Genomic DNA, 15,607 nt, shown 5'->3' on the forward strand with positions numbered 1-15,607 from the left:
TGTGTAGCACCCAGCTAAATAATTAGATTTGAACTGCTACATATTTAAGTTATTTTCATAATCATAGTAATAGGAAGTCTGGATCTAAGAAATCTGAAAGAGATTTGGAATATCATGTTCCCTTTGGGGGTAAGAACTTTGCCTTGTTTTAAAAGTTCTGCCTTTTAATGTACTTTAAGAATATCTTTCGAATAGTCATTAAACTTCTATGGTCCTACGTCAGGGACAGGTAAAAACAGCAAGGATAAAGAAGAAAATATTGCCTTAAGAGCTGAGCTCATAGTCATAAACCCTAGCTCCTGTGACCCGTTTCCAATGTAAATAGGAAAGCTTTCTTTCTGGCTCATCCACAGAGGTCAACATTTAAGTTGGCTACATATTTTAGAAGTCTGCTTAGTGACTTTCTCTCATCTGTCATACTTCTTGACTATGGGACCACACTTAATGTGAAACCTGAGGGTGGGAGGTGTTTCTCCTGTGTCTCCATGGAGCTGATTGTAGACTTTTATCATCACGCTTACTGTATTGTATTCTAAGTGTTAATGTAGCTGTATGTTGCCTCATAGCAGGGCTCAGATTTTATCAAGAATTGTATCCCTAGCATTTACCTAAGGCAAATGTAGTTTTTTTTGTAGTATTGGGGTCCTGCTATGCTGCCCAGCCTTGTCCCAAACTCCTGGGCTCAAGCAATCCTCCTACCTTAGCTTCCCAAAGTGCTGGAATCACAAGCATAGCCACCATGCCTGGTGTAGGTCATTTCTTAAACAATAAAATAATATGTATGACAAATCTATTCATATGACTTAAACTTGAGACTCTAGACATATGGAAAAATACAAACAACTTGGCCTTTCTCTGTATTTGATACAACTTAGCCTACGGAAATTCAGAAAAAGGGAGCCCAGAAAGGCCTGAGAAAGTGATGAGACTAACCATTGCACGCATATGTTTTATACACCTTGTGGAATTAGTCTCAAGGTTGGATAACACACTGCACATTAGGGAGGCTGGCATTTGTTTTGTATTAATCTCTACTAACATGCCCAAGTCAGAGGAGTGGTGCAGAAAAGAAAATAATCAGTGTTGGAGGGATTACCTTCTTGTCCTTCACTCCTGATGGAAACTGCTTAAAGCACTGAAGAGCTGTGAAATATGCACTGTGTGAAGGAGGGGATATGGTGTCAGAGGCTCAGATCCCTCAGCACGGTTAGCAAGGGTATGGGAAATTGTTCCCGATGTGAGTTATTTTTAATTACCAAACTATCATGTTTGAAGAGATGCACTTTCTTCTTATTTCACAGAAACACCAGTTTAATCTGTTTGCATTTTAGTACTATATGCCTGAACAAAGATGAATAATCTTTGGATAAGAAGTCATAAAGCTAGTATTTCTACTGTAATGGTTCATATAGCACAGTTATAAAAATAGCATAGCTTTGAAAATGTATCCAAATGTCATTGCTAATCTCTCTCAAAGTCACAGGCACAATCTATTCATTCTCCACAAGTCAAGATACACAAGCCTACAAATGTGTCTTTAGAATAAAATCATTTTAAATCCAACATGATAAAGCTACCATCTCTCTTTTTACTTTCTAATAAGGAAAACACCTAGGTTTCTTCGCTTCAATATCTTTCTTTCATCATCTTTTTCCTGCATAAATGTTATCATTTTTGCCATTAACTGTTTTAAGCTTCAGATAATAAAGCAAAGGTTAAAAATACTTTTCTCAAAAGATATGCAACATTACTAGCCACTCTGTAAATACAAATTAAAACCACAATGAAATATTACTACCTGCCTTTTAGACTGCCTAAAATAAATAAATAATGGTAACACCAAATGCTGGTGAGGATAGAGAACCAATAAATCTCTCATGCATTGCTGGCGGGAATGTAAAATGGTACAGCCACTATGGGAATTAGCGTGACAGCTTCTAAAAGTAAACATGCACTTACCATATGACCCAGATATTGCACTTTTGTGCATTTATCTCAGGGAAATGAGTACTTACTGACACAAAAACCTGCACATGAATGTTCACAGCAGCTTTATTTATAAAAGCCTAAAGCTGGAAACAACAAAAATGTTTTTCAACAGGTCAATGGTTAAATAATTTCTGGTTTATCCATACCGTGGAATACTACTGAACAATAAAAAACAAACTATTGATACATGCAACAATTTAGAAGGACTTAAGGACATTATGCTTAGTGAAAAAAGCCAATCTCAAAAGGTTAAATACTGTATAATTCAATTTTTATACAGCATTCTCTAGCTGACAGAATTATATAGATGAAGAACAGATTAGTGGTTGCCAGCAACAGAGATGAGGGTGATGGGCTTCATAGGAGTAGCTCCAAGGGACTTCCTTTGTGGTGATGGGACAATTCTGTACCTGATTGTCATGGTGGTTACATGAACCTATACATGGGACCAAAGTGCACAGAACTACACACACACACACAAACACACACACACACACACACACACACACACACACACGAAGGTAAAAGTGTATGAAAAAAGAATAAGGCCTGCTGCACTCAATATCCTGGATCTGTCATTATTCTAAAGCAATTGAAAATGTCACCATTGGGGAAAGCTATTTGAAGGGTTAAAAGAATCATATTTTTACAGTGATTACAGATTCACAGGAAATTACGGCTATATATTATTTATATATATATATATACACACACACACACACACACATACGCACATATATATATTTATCTCTCAAGCTTCATGTGTCAATTGTTTGTGACATTTAACCATAAGTTTGGTGCAGAAACTGAAAGGGCAAGAGGATAAAACAAGGAGTAACTCTTTATGCCTTTTCGCTTTACATCTCTGAGAGAATCAGACACAAGGGCATTTGGTGCTCTGCCAATTATTAATGAAGTGCCTCTTGTGCTTGGGTCACATCTTATCATTTGTTTCCTAAGAAAAATTCAGCTTTTCATTACCTACAACATTAAGTCATCCTGGCACTGAAGACCTTCTACAATACGGTCCAGCTCAACTCTTGGCTCTCTCTTCCTCTACTCCTTTTTGAGTGTCTATTGCTTCAATCTGTTCACATACCAGCCACAGTCGTCCTTGAAACTCACATCTGTCACATTACCTTGCAGTGGCTTCTGGTGGCACTCAGCCTAAAGACCCAGACACTTGACCTGCCACCCAGATCTGTGGGAGCTGACCCTTGCCTCTTTGTCTCACCATCTTGTGCTACTCTTCTCTTTGGTGTCCTTGCCCAGACATATGACCCTGCTCAGAACCTCATCCTTGCCATGGTCTATCCCACCATAGGGCCTTGAACATGCTGTCTGCTTAGTCTGGATCTCTTTCCCTTCCAACTAATCTACTCTGTTCCACCATCAATTCTTCAACAAAATCTTCCCCAACCTTCCAGTTTAGATCAGATTGCTTTGATAAATGTTCCCATAGAACCGTGATTTCCTTCAGAATGTTTATTCTTGATCATATCTTCATTCGTTTGGTTATTTGATTAAAAGCTGCCTTTACCACTTGACTGGAAGCTCTGTGAGAATAGGTACAGTATTTATTTTTGCTCACAAGTGCATTCACCACCTAATACAGTGTCTTGAACACAAAGTATTCAGTAATTACTTTTGGAGTGACTGTATGAATCAGATGAAAATAATTGTTCTCCAATCATATTCCTTGAGTTTTGGGTCCTCAGGCTTCTGTTATGAGGTTTGTTTCACATGCAAAGTAATACCTACATTTTATCCTCTCCACATTTTATCCAATCTCATAGACCCATCTGAATGGACACTGTCTTGCCTTTTCATACAACCATCATCTCTGCCTCCTTTGACAATCATAACACTTAGGTGTCTGCTCTCTTGCCACACTTGGTGTTACTATCATTAAACTTGCCTCTAATCCCCTTTATAAGTTCATAAGTTCCTGTAGGGCAAGGCTGATTCATTTCTCTTTAAATCACCTGCGGTAATGGGTGCATTTCTCAGATGCTAAATAAATGTGTCTTCTTTATTGATTAGTATGAGTAAAACACATATCATGTGTTCAATTAATATTTATAGAAACAAGGGAAAATTGTTGTGGGTTCTTGTCAGTTCCACCAATCTGCAGTGAATAAACAGAACTAAATTACTAAACAGCCCTATATACATGGCTCCCAGAGCAAATGCCTTCTGTTCTGATCACTTATTATTTAATAGATGTATTTGTTATAGGTGGCAGAATGGTTCTAGAACTGTTAGATTCAACTTGACTTTTTACTTCCCTGTTCCTTGCTCAGTAAGTTATAGTGAAGACTAATTGGTATTTCACTGAAGTTATTTTTTTTTACTACAGAATTAAAACAAACTTTTTCATAGAATACAGCATTAAATAGGGTGTCAAATGGCTAATTTGAGAGAGATGGCAGGATTAATATAGTGATGGTGTAGAACATAGGTTTGAATTAAATACCTGAGGATCAGGAGACCAGCTATTAAGAATAAATTGTCACTGTTCACGGGCAAAACACACTCGAAAAAAAAATTTTTTTTGAAAAAAACTCACTGAACTTAAGAAACAATTTTTTGTAATGTATCAATGCTCAACAGAAAAAACAAAACGAACTATGATTCCAAACAGGAAAGTCCTTCCTCATTTTCCCCATAGGTCCATTAATAATTTTTGACTCTGGGCTAATGGGTCCAGTTTTGGTATGAAGCCAATGTTCCTCTCTCCCTTTCCCCACCCTACCTGTGTGAACATTCTAGGGGCCTCTACGTTTAGATAAAGGCCCACTGGTAGTTTCTATGCTCGAAAATACTAGAAATCAATGTATAAAATTAACTTCTTTAAACATTTATTTATGTGCTGGGGTTTCTACTAGGTACTAGAGATTCAAAGGTGAACAAGAAATTATCCTTGCTCTAAAGAGCTCACAGTTTGGTGCAGTAGATGGGAATGCAAACATCCTTCTCAGATAAAAGACTGCAAAATAGAGCTAAAAAGCAGAGCTCCTCGGGAGACAGAATTGAGAGAGAGAGAGACCTGTTCTCATTGTGGGGTTTGTTGATGGGAGGTGGGAGCTAGGCCAGGTGTAGAGACATTGTGGTTCTTCCTCCTGCATCCATCTGCCTCACCTTTCCCTTAACAGGTGACAGATATGTGGCTGGATGTTGTTAATCCCACCCTGACTCTATCAGTGGGTACTGTTCACCCAAAATGCTAGGAGTACTTCTGCTGAGAAACATTTGGCTAAATCAGTGAGAGAATCTCATCATCTATTGATTCAGATACTCCAGGTCTTAGCCAATTAACTCACAGCATTCCCCTTGGCCATTAGTGTGGCCCAATCGGAATACAGCACTAGCCTTTTATTCAATGGTTGTGGGCAAGCATCTTCACTGTCTCTCACTGGACATGAAAGAAGAAGGATATGTATCTCCAATTTGTGACAAAAACCATCTTATGACCATAAGAGAAGCCTGCTTTAAGTTAAATCTAGCAGAAGGGACAGTAGAGGGGAAATATGGAAAAAACAAAAACTGAGCCCTTGATGACATTATTAAGACATTTGGCCAACTATCCTGAAGATTATCCTTTCTCTAGATGTTCAGTTATGAGAATCAATAAATTCCCTTATTTATTATTATTATTATTATTATTATTTTTTAGGGATGGGATCTTGCTATATTATCCAGGACAGCCTTGAATTCCTGGCCTCAAACAATCCTCCAGCCTCAACCTCTCCAGTAGCTGGGCAGCTGAGACTACAGAGGTGCACAACTGTCTGCCTAGCTTACATTTCCTTATTTCAGAAGACAGTTTCTGTTGGGATTTCCCTTACTTATAATTTGAAAGCATCCTAAGGTGCAGAGGACCTTGACATACATGGGACTTCAACGGGTAGAGGATGGAGAGGCAAAAAGGATATTCCAAGTAATAGAAACAGCTTGAGCAAGGTATTAATTAAAAAAAGTAGCAAAGTGAGTGTGTGTGTGTGTGTGTGCGCGCGCGCATGTGCGTGTGTGTGTGTGTGTGTGTGTGTGTGTTTAAGAGAGAGAAACATAGGTGTTTATGGAACATCAGTAGTGGGAAATACTCTTATACCATTTGTAATCAAAGGTGAGAAAGAGAGAAGGGGAGGTGGAAAGAAAGAAACAAATAATTGTTTTTTTCTAGTGACAACTTCGAATTGCACCAAATAATTAATGTTGATTTACATAAATAGAACACTGCCAATAATTTTTATTCTCCTAGTATTTTTCAGTGTATTAGTATTTATCATAAAAATATACATAAGTTTTCAAAATTAAACTTCTGATAAATTCACCAATTTTATGAAACTCATTTCATTTGTACACAGCATAGTAAATTATTGGTGCAATTATGACATATCTAAAAGGTTTTTCCATTTTAAAGCTTTATTGTATGGAGATGTGAATATGAAAGGCATCATAACTATCGCTGTTAAAGAAGAGATATGGGCTGGGCATGTGGCTCATACCTGTAATCCCAGCACTTTAGGACGCTGAATTGGGTGGATCTCTTGAACCCAGGAGTTTGAGACCAGCCTGGGCAATATGGGGAAACCCCATCTCTAGAAAAACTACAAAAATTAGCCAGGCATGGCTGTGCATGCCTGTAGTCCCAGCTACTTGTGGGGGCTGAGGCCAGAGGATCGCTTGAGCCCAGGAAGTTGAGGCAACAGTGAGGCATGTTTCTGCCACTGCACTCCAGCCTGAGTGACAAAGTGAGACCAAAAAAAGAAAAAAAAAAAAAAGAGAGAGTGACAGAGAGAGAAAAAGAGAGAGAGAGAGCTGCACTGAAATTATTCCTCTGGAATTTGCAACCATCTTGTGTATGTGTGTTTTCTTAGAATTCATGAGGTCTTAAGCAAAATAAAGAAAATGTAACTGAGTGAGTCCTAGGTTATGGGTTAATCATATTTATATTTGGTGTGTTTATGTCTAAATGCTAATTTATACATTATGCTGTACCAGGTAGATTTATACATTAATTTAAAAAAGTCATAGTCCTTGCTTTCAAGATCCTTAAAATTATCCTAACAGAATTGACAATGTATAGAGAACAGAGAGTGTGAGTAGCCCCAAATACTTTTTTTTTTTTAACAAATAGACGTGTTATATATTGTGCATGGGGCATTTTGAGAGTCTCTGTTTCATCTTGGAAAGAATGAAGAACAAACAAGTAGAAATAAGAAAGCAAAGCCAACTTTAGGGAGAGCAGAGCTCTAAAAGTTAGAGAAAAGAAAGTTCTAAAAGGGAGAGACAGGATTTCATACAAGGAAATTTTTAAAAAAGCAAGTGCTAAGAGGCAGGATACACTCCTGGAGTCTCAAGGGGCATCTGGCTATTGCCTTGTATCTCTTCCAACATCAGTCTGAAAGTCACAGGATACTAAGGATTAAAGGGACCACGCAGGCTCAGGTTTCCTATCAGTTCTCTGTTTTCTTTAATATGCACCTTCACTAGGAATCTCATCCCACAAAATCTCTTGGAACACAAAGTGCATATGGAAGTGGTCCTGGAAAAATGCTACCATTAATTACTTTCATTTCAAGCTATCTTTGAAGTTCATATGAAAATCAGATGGTAGGAAAACTAAGTTGGGCTTAGGTAGTTTCCCACCCACTCTATTTCATCTAAATTTTTTCAAGTGCTTTGCTGCTTATTTGTTTCTCCATTTTTGTTTTTGTTGTTTGCATGCAAATCAACAAGATGGCAGGGATTCTCAAAGCTAAACTAAATCCAGTATGAGAACGATGTTTTGTTTTGCGTTTTATCCTAGAGCTTTGCAATGGTATGAAATTAATAATATTGCCATATAAAGAGAAGTGAGGATGAAACAAAAATAGTTAAGTTTATCATTTACAGTATAATGAGGAATGTATATGTCTGTCGAAAATTGTAAAAAGTTAAGGTAAACTTGCAATTTTGTGTGTGTGTGTGTGTGTGTGTGTGTGTGTGTGTTCATGTGTGTGAGAAAGAGAGGGAGAGGGAAGAAGGGAGAGAGGAACACAGTAGCTATCTTCATGATTAACACATTTTAAGAATGTAATCCTTGTGCTTTTGGGAAAAATCCTGTCCCTTCAGGTTGCTAATTCTATACATTAAAAATTGGTAAAACAAAAGATTATTAGGCAGTTTGATTATTTAATAAAAGTCTATTAGCATTCCAAAAAGTTATGTTGTGATTAAAATTGATTTGTTTTTATACTCATTAATAATTCTCCCACTAACATAAGATTAGTTGACAACATTCAAAACCACAAATTATTTTTCCACATTCTCAATAGTAATTGCAATATATTCAAAGCAAAGAGAAAAAAAGATGTCCAATTACACTTAAATTTTAAAAGTTGTAAGACATATAAATAAAGTTCAAGTTAATTTTTATACAACCAGTTTCCCTCTTGTTGTGAAATTTATAGACTAGCATATAGATTCTTAAGGACTAAATTGAAAATAAACTACATCTGGATAGAGGGAGCTGAGAAACGAAGAAGAACCATTGGTACCTGGATACTGGTCAGAGTTGTATACTGGTAAGCCTTGACCACCAGATAATTTGCTTCCAGGTCTATGAGTCCCAAAATCATGTACTTCCACCATCTTCGTCGTAAAATTGCCAGGAGGTTTTCTTCTCCTGTGTTACAATGTTAAGAAGAAATGGGTTAGGTTCTTGACACAGAATAAATTGTTCATTTAGAAGGATTCTAATATGTTGCAGCATTATGTATTTTTAGCCTTAAGTTTACCAAATATGTTAACAAATAAATCAACATATCAAATATGCACGTTTTTATTTATCAAATTATCTTTACTGTAGTTTTTGGGTTTTCAAGTTAGTTTCTATGCCAGAGTAAGACTGGGGAGGTTATTAGCTTACCATGCAAAACATCTTTTGTGTGTGAACAAATGAAGGGTAAAATAATTATATCATATGAAAATAAAAGGAAAGGTGTACCAGAAAGGCTGAATAAACACACACATTCTAAATCATCCTAAATTTCAGGATTGTGATAAAATAGATAAAAATAAAAAGAACCAGATAGGAAAAGGCTTGTGCTTGGCAGAAGATCAGTAGTAAGACTCCGAGATGCTATCCTGAGTTCCTGATCAGCTTTGAATGTTGCATGCACTCTGGTGCTGTGTGGGTGATGGGAAGAGAGAGGAAGTGGGGCATCATTCTCAGATGAAAAAAGAATGCCATTTGACAACACATTTAATACTGCCAACAACTATAATCTTCAACATCTTGCATTTTAAACTGGTAGCATCAGAACAGACTTTGAATCTCTTAGTGTTTCATTCTTCTTTTTACATGTATTTCAGGCCTGAGATAAACCTTATTTCTCAGGGCAGGGCAATCATGATCAGGAACAATAGAACTCTCTGTAACCAACCTGTGGGGTCTTCACAGAGGATGTAGATGTATAGAAACTCAGTGAATGGTGACTGTATATCCTATTTATGGCTGTGTAACAAAGTATCCAGAGACAGAGAAACAATGTTTCTTGTTTAAAACAAGAAATATTGATTATATCTCAGTTTTTGTCCCTCAAGAACCAGGTTAGAGCTTAACTGAGTGTCTCCAACTCAAGGTCTCCCAGTAAGTTGCAGCCAGTTGTCAACCAGGAATGCAGTGTCATCTGAAGGAATGACTGGGGAGGGACCTGCTTCCAAGCTCACTCACATGGCTGTTGGTGGGCTTTGGTCCCTTACCCCAAGGACCTTTGCACAGTACTGCTTCAAAACATGGCATTTGGTTTATCTCAGGATGAACAATGAGAGAGACAGAGAGAGGGAGAGAGAGAGAGAGAGAGAGAGAGAAAGAGAGCGACAGACACACACACACACACACACACACACACACACACACACACACACACACACAGAGAACACCAAAGATGGAAGATTAGGTTTTATAACCTAATCTCAAAAGTGACACTTCTATCCTACTCTATGCTTAGTAAAGGGTCAATAAGTCCAGTCCACATTCAAGGGAAGAGAATTTCATAATGGAGTGAATACCAAGAGGCAGAGATCTTTGGAGGCCATCTTAGAGACTGCCTACCCAGTGACACACACCTTTAGTACTAGAGATGTGCTTCAGCTGGTCCTCAAAGCCTCAGCAGAACACTATATCCTCAGCTGTCTTTGGACCACTCTCAGAACTTTGAGCTCCTGATTTCTGCTATTAGCGGTATTCCAATGACCATGATAAGAGGTTGTCTTTCCAACCCTATGGAGACTTGTGAGCACAAAGCTTTCAGCTACATAGAGACTGTCAAAGCCTAAGTTGTAGCCAGTTGGCAATAGGAGAGAACAGTCTCTTGATCTTTGGCGGTCAACTCAGTTTTCCAGCCCACTTTTTTCAAGCCATGCTTCTCACAGCCTTCAAGCTTTCAAGCATGCGCAAAGTCTTTCTGTCTCCATGAACTGCACTCCCCATCTTGCAAACTCCTATTCATTCTTCAAAATGTAGCCCTTCTCTGGTCTTTTGGCTGGCCCCACTCCCCAACTGGGCAATGCATGGCCATCTCTGATTAATCCTTTCATAGGATTGTGATTACTCACTCTTCACTAGACTGGGTGCTTTTTTTCCAAATATAGAGTTAATGTCTTACTCATATACTTATCCACAGCATCTAGGATACTGACATATAGGAAGGGTTAGATAAGTGTTTTGGAGAGAATGAATTAATGAATTGAAAAAAAAAAACCTGTGAAATGCTGTCTGAATATGTCAAGAACCAGTGCTAGAATATGAGTCACTCTTTTCATGGTTTTACACATGAGAAGGCTGGTAGCTATAATCCCTAAGGTCAGTTCATCACTGCCAGATCATTTTGGCAGTCTTTGAACAGCTCTTCTGCCTCTCTGACTTGCCTTACATGTTTGACAATCAACACATCTGTTAGGATTTGTCTTGTCAATCGGTGATTCTCAACCTGACTGCATATTCACATCATCTGGAGAGCTTTTATAAAGTCCTGGCCAGGCGTGGTGTCTCACGCCTGTAATCTGGCATTCTGAGAGGTTAGGTGGGCAGATCATTAGGTCAAGAGATCAAGACCATCCTGGCCAAAAGGGTGAAACCCATTTCTACTAAAAATATAAAAATTAGCTGGGTGTGGTGGCACGTGCCTATAGTCCAGCTACTTAGGGGGCTGACGCAGGAGAATCGTTTGAATCGGGGAAGCAGAGGTTACAGTGAGCTGAGATCATGCCATTGCACTCCAGGGTGGTGACAGAGTGAGACTCTGTCTTTAAAAAAAAAAAAAAAAAAGGTCCTAATGCCTGGGACCAGCCCCTAGAGATTCTGACTTAACTGGTCTTTGGTGGGGCCTGTGCATTGCGCTGAGGATCAAACCTAGGACTTTTTGATGATTAATGTTCAGTGGCCATTCTCAGGGTGACTTGAGCTAAGAATCTCAGAGATACAGCCACAGAGTGGTGAAGACTCTTCATATCAAAGAAATGATCTGAACATTTGGCCCAAAGTACACTTTCTCTTGTCTCTGGGCCTTTCCATGTGCTGTTTCCTCTGCTTGGACTATTCTTCCTTCAGTCTCCAAATGAAGTCTCAGCATACACACTTCTACCAGGAAGCCTTCCTTGATACTCTTATCACCCTAGACTGGGCTGGATTTCCCTGCTGTGGGCTCCCTCAACACCCTTTATTTACACATAGCACTTATTCTCCTGTCTTATAATTACCTACTTTCTCGACTCTATTAAACATTAAATTATTAACAATTTGGAGAGAGCAGAATTGTCTTGGTCATCACTTTATTTCTAGATCCAACAGTGCTTGACAGGCAGTCAATAAATAATATAAATGCATAAATAAATATCACGTTTAATAATCTCAGCAATGTTAAATGCCATTGCAATTGAGGCACTTAAAATATATCTATTACAGACATTCCTGTTTCCGCCAATGAGAATTGTTTTTTAGTTAGATTGTAGACAACGTCTGACAAAATTAATTTGGTGAACATTTTACACATAATACACTGTATCTTGGACATAAAAAGGTCAATGGCATATTTAACCTTCATACTGCAATTCTAAAGTCACAGACCCTTGTCCCGGTTAATTTATATAGTGAACACAGAATTGCCAAACTCAGAGCACACCAGCTGTGTCTCAATACACAGCACTGAGAAAATGGGCTATGGTGCTGTTTGTTCCCCAATCAATAACATATTCAAAGTGTTATTCATTACAGAGATTCAAAGGAATGATTAGTTGCCTTGCCATTCTGCTGAAGTTTGCAATGCAAAACACCCTAAATAAATGCTTCCATATTGTTTCATTTGAAGTACCTGAAAATATACAACATGCTTGCTTAGCAGAATTATCTAGGAGGGCAAGAGGAAGGCTTTTTTATTCTTGGCTGAGCAAAAAATGCAGCTGTTGAAAAGCCTGCTTCGGGATTTATCTACATGACTCCCATTAATGCTGATCTACAATAGACCATTAAAACTCTTTCTAGAATAATGAAAATACATTCCTTAGAGTCCCTGTGCCAGCATTACCCAACCCCATGAAACAGGGCCAGCTATAAGAAACACCAGTATAGCTGGCAATATGCAATGTTTTGAAATCCACCCAACCTTTTTTAAAAATTAACTGGGAGAAGTAATAAAATCCATGGGTGGAAACTTTTGAATCATGCTTTGGCAATTAAGTGCATTCTGTTTACTATTTTTATTATCAATATGTCCAAATATAAAAAGATTAGAGAATAATGTAATAATGTAGCCTCCTCCTTGATTTAATATTTAACATTTAATAAATGTTAACAGTTTGCTGTGTTTTTCTCAGATCTTTATTTTTTGAGAAATAAAATTTTACAGATGAAATCAAAGCCCCCTCTCTGTCCCTGCCAGATTCCATTTCCATACCTCCTTCCTCAAATAATAGTCTTGATATTATTTTATTTTTATTTTTATTTTTTTGAGGCGGGTGTTGTTTGTTTGCTTGTTTCAGACAGGGTCTCGCTCTGTCTCCCAGACTGGAGTGCAGTGGCATGCTCATGGCTCACTGCAGCCTTGAACTCCCGGGCTCAAGCCATGAGCCTCCTGAGTAGCAAACCCAGTGAAGTTTTGTATCTCTTTGTAGAAATCGGGTTTGGTCATGTTGCCCAGGCTGGTCTTCAACTCCTGGGCTCAAGGGATCCACCTACCTGGGCATCCTAAAATGCTGGGATTATCAGGCATGAGCCACCACACGAGCCTCATCATCCTGATTTTGTTGCATATCCTATAGGCTCCTGTTTTTGTTCACATTTCTATGTGTGCATGTATGCAAAATATTATATGACTTTCTTTCATGTGTTTTTAAATTTTGTGTGATGGTTTACTGTAAATGCTGTACACATTCCTCTAGGTTTCTTCATGCTTATCATTGTTTTAGAAACGCATCCTTGTTGTTTCATGAAGAGCTAATTCATTTATTTTAAATGATGTCTATTATATTTTATGAGTATGACACAATGTATTCAATCTTGAATTCACTGATATTGTTTCTAATTTTTCAAACAATGCAGTAAAGGACATGTATATTTTTTTTTTTTTTTTTTTTTAGACAGAGTATCCCTCTGTCACCAGGCTGGAGAGCAGTGGCACAATCTCGGCTCACTGCAACCTCTGCCTCCCAGATTCAAGCGATGATTCTGCCTCAGCCTCCTGAGTAGCTGGGACTACAAGCACATACCACCGCACCTAGCTAATTTTTGTATTTTTACTAGAGACGAGGTTTCACCATGTTGGCCAGGATGGTCTCGATCTCTTGACTACTTGATTCGCCTGCCTCGGCCTCCCAAAATGCTAGGATTACAGGCGTGAGCCACAACACCTAGCCAATGTGTGTATCTTTATACACATGGATCTTTATAATTGATAAACAGTTTTGTTTTCACTCTCTCTTTAAAGGACTGTAGAGTATAAGAAATGTGTAAAACATAATGAAAGTCATTGTAATTTGTAGTAAGATAGCATTACAACAACTTCAGTGATTGAGAATAAAGAGGGAAAGTACTGATGATCTTGGCCATGTGATTCATGTCTAACTTTGCTAAGCATCTGCAGGATGACTAACCAAATGTGTTTTATAATTTGTTAAACAAACACTTAGGATGATACTGAGGGAATGTATTCACTTCCCGGGTCCACAATGGGGTGTGGTTTCAAAGGCAAGAACTTTCCAGCGCCATACCCCAACCCACTTCTCCATCTGGGAGCTTAGAGGTCTTTGTTTAACTTTCATGCACAGAAAGACAGGCTGTCCAGGTGAGCTTTCTTTGTCTAGTAAGCCAGAGAGAAGCTATGGGAGGACTCTGGGCCAAACAACAAATCAAATGTCAGAAATCAAAGATCAATCACTGCAGCAGAAGTTTAAAGGAACTCCTTTCACAGGACAGAAAACTTGAATGGAGTGGGAATATCTTCCAGGTTAAAAGTCCCCTTCTCCCACATCTGGGCGGACTCCATTTCTGGATCCCCTTCCACGACATTGTGGGAGCTTCTTTTCTTTCTCCTTTTTCTCTCTCTCCGCCTAAATAAATCACTTTCTGCAAAACTTTTTGCGGTCCAATATTTACAGTTCACCATGCACGGTGGGGTTCTTTCCCCCGTTCTTGGGTGAGTGAGGGTCCAAGCGCCTGGAAGAACACATCCTGTCAGGGAGCTGAGCCTCCCCAGCATCCTGCAACCCAGACTCAATACTATGTATCAGACAGTGTCCACTTGCTTCACAAATGCTGCCTTATCCTCATTATAACCCTATATATATTAGATACTACTACTAACTCCATTTACAGATGACAAGAGTGATACTTATAAGAGTTAAGTAACTTGCACAAGATCACATAAATAAACCAGTATTTGAACTCATGAGAATTTGGCACAAGGTTTCATATTCATTAGTATTGCAATTTTTTTTTGCCTTACTGGTTAAAAATTATTGCATTATCCTCATAAGTCATGCATTTCTCATTAAGGGATCTTTCCTGACTTCCTGGTCCAAACTCACTTGCAGGGCACCCCACTGCCAACCCCAGGGCTGCCTATCATACGGGAATGCCAGTATATGCATGGTGCTCCTCAAGAGCTGCCAGTCCTCCGCTGTGAATCAGCTTAGAGATCAGAATGTGTCTCATCACCATCAGTTCAGTATCAGGGATTTGATGTCTCCCTGTCTGATATAAGTCTATGACAGAATTTTTCTTGTGAAATGTGAAATAAGGCTTTAAATTAATTTTTTTGGCTTAAAATTCTCATTACAAGAATAATCGTCATATGCTTGACTACGTGCTGAGGCCTCAGACATAGGAACAATGGTTACGCATGGGTGGGGTGAGGGTGGTGGTGGTTAATAAATGCTGAATGAATGACAATTTTTGTCCAAGGGCTGAAACATGGTCCACATTTACACCAATGACTGGAAAACAGAAGAGCCTTGATTCATAGTATTCTTGTTCACCTCAGTGGTAGTCTGAGTATATAATAAAAGTACTGCAAGACAGCACCCTAGATGAATTCAGCTAAGGGGACAAGAAGCTGCATTCTTTTGGGAACTGCAT

General features: G+C 38.5%; 1 protein-coding gene across 1 annotated transcript in view; it reads right to left on the reverse strand.

The window, feature by feature from the left end:
- SLC35F1 (solute carrier family 35 member F1) overlaps positions 1-15,607 on the reverse strand; it is a 415,311-nt gene that overhangs the window by 80,798 nt on the left and 318,906 nt on the right. The window contains exon 3 of the mRNA XM_032274949.1: positions 8,532-8,659. Coding sequence (XP_032130840.1) covers positions 8,532-8,659 — 128 coding nt within the window. The remainder of the gene's footprint in view (positions 1-8,531; positions 8,660-15,607) is intronic.

The sequence above is a fragment of the Sapajus apella genome, unplaced genomic scaffold (genome assembly GCF_009761245.1).
Source record: "Sapajus apella isolate SASKATOON/1434 unplaced genomic scaffold, GSC_monkey_1.0 scaffold6, whole genome shotgun sequence".
NCBI classification, from domain to species: domain Eukaryota; kingdom Metazoa; phylum Chordata; class Mammalia; order Primates; family Cebidae; genus Sapajus; species Sapajus apella.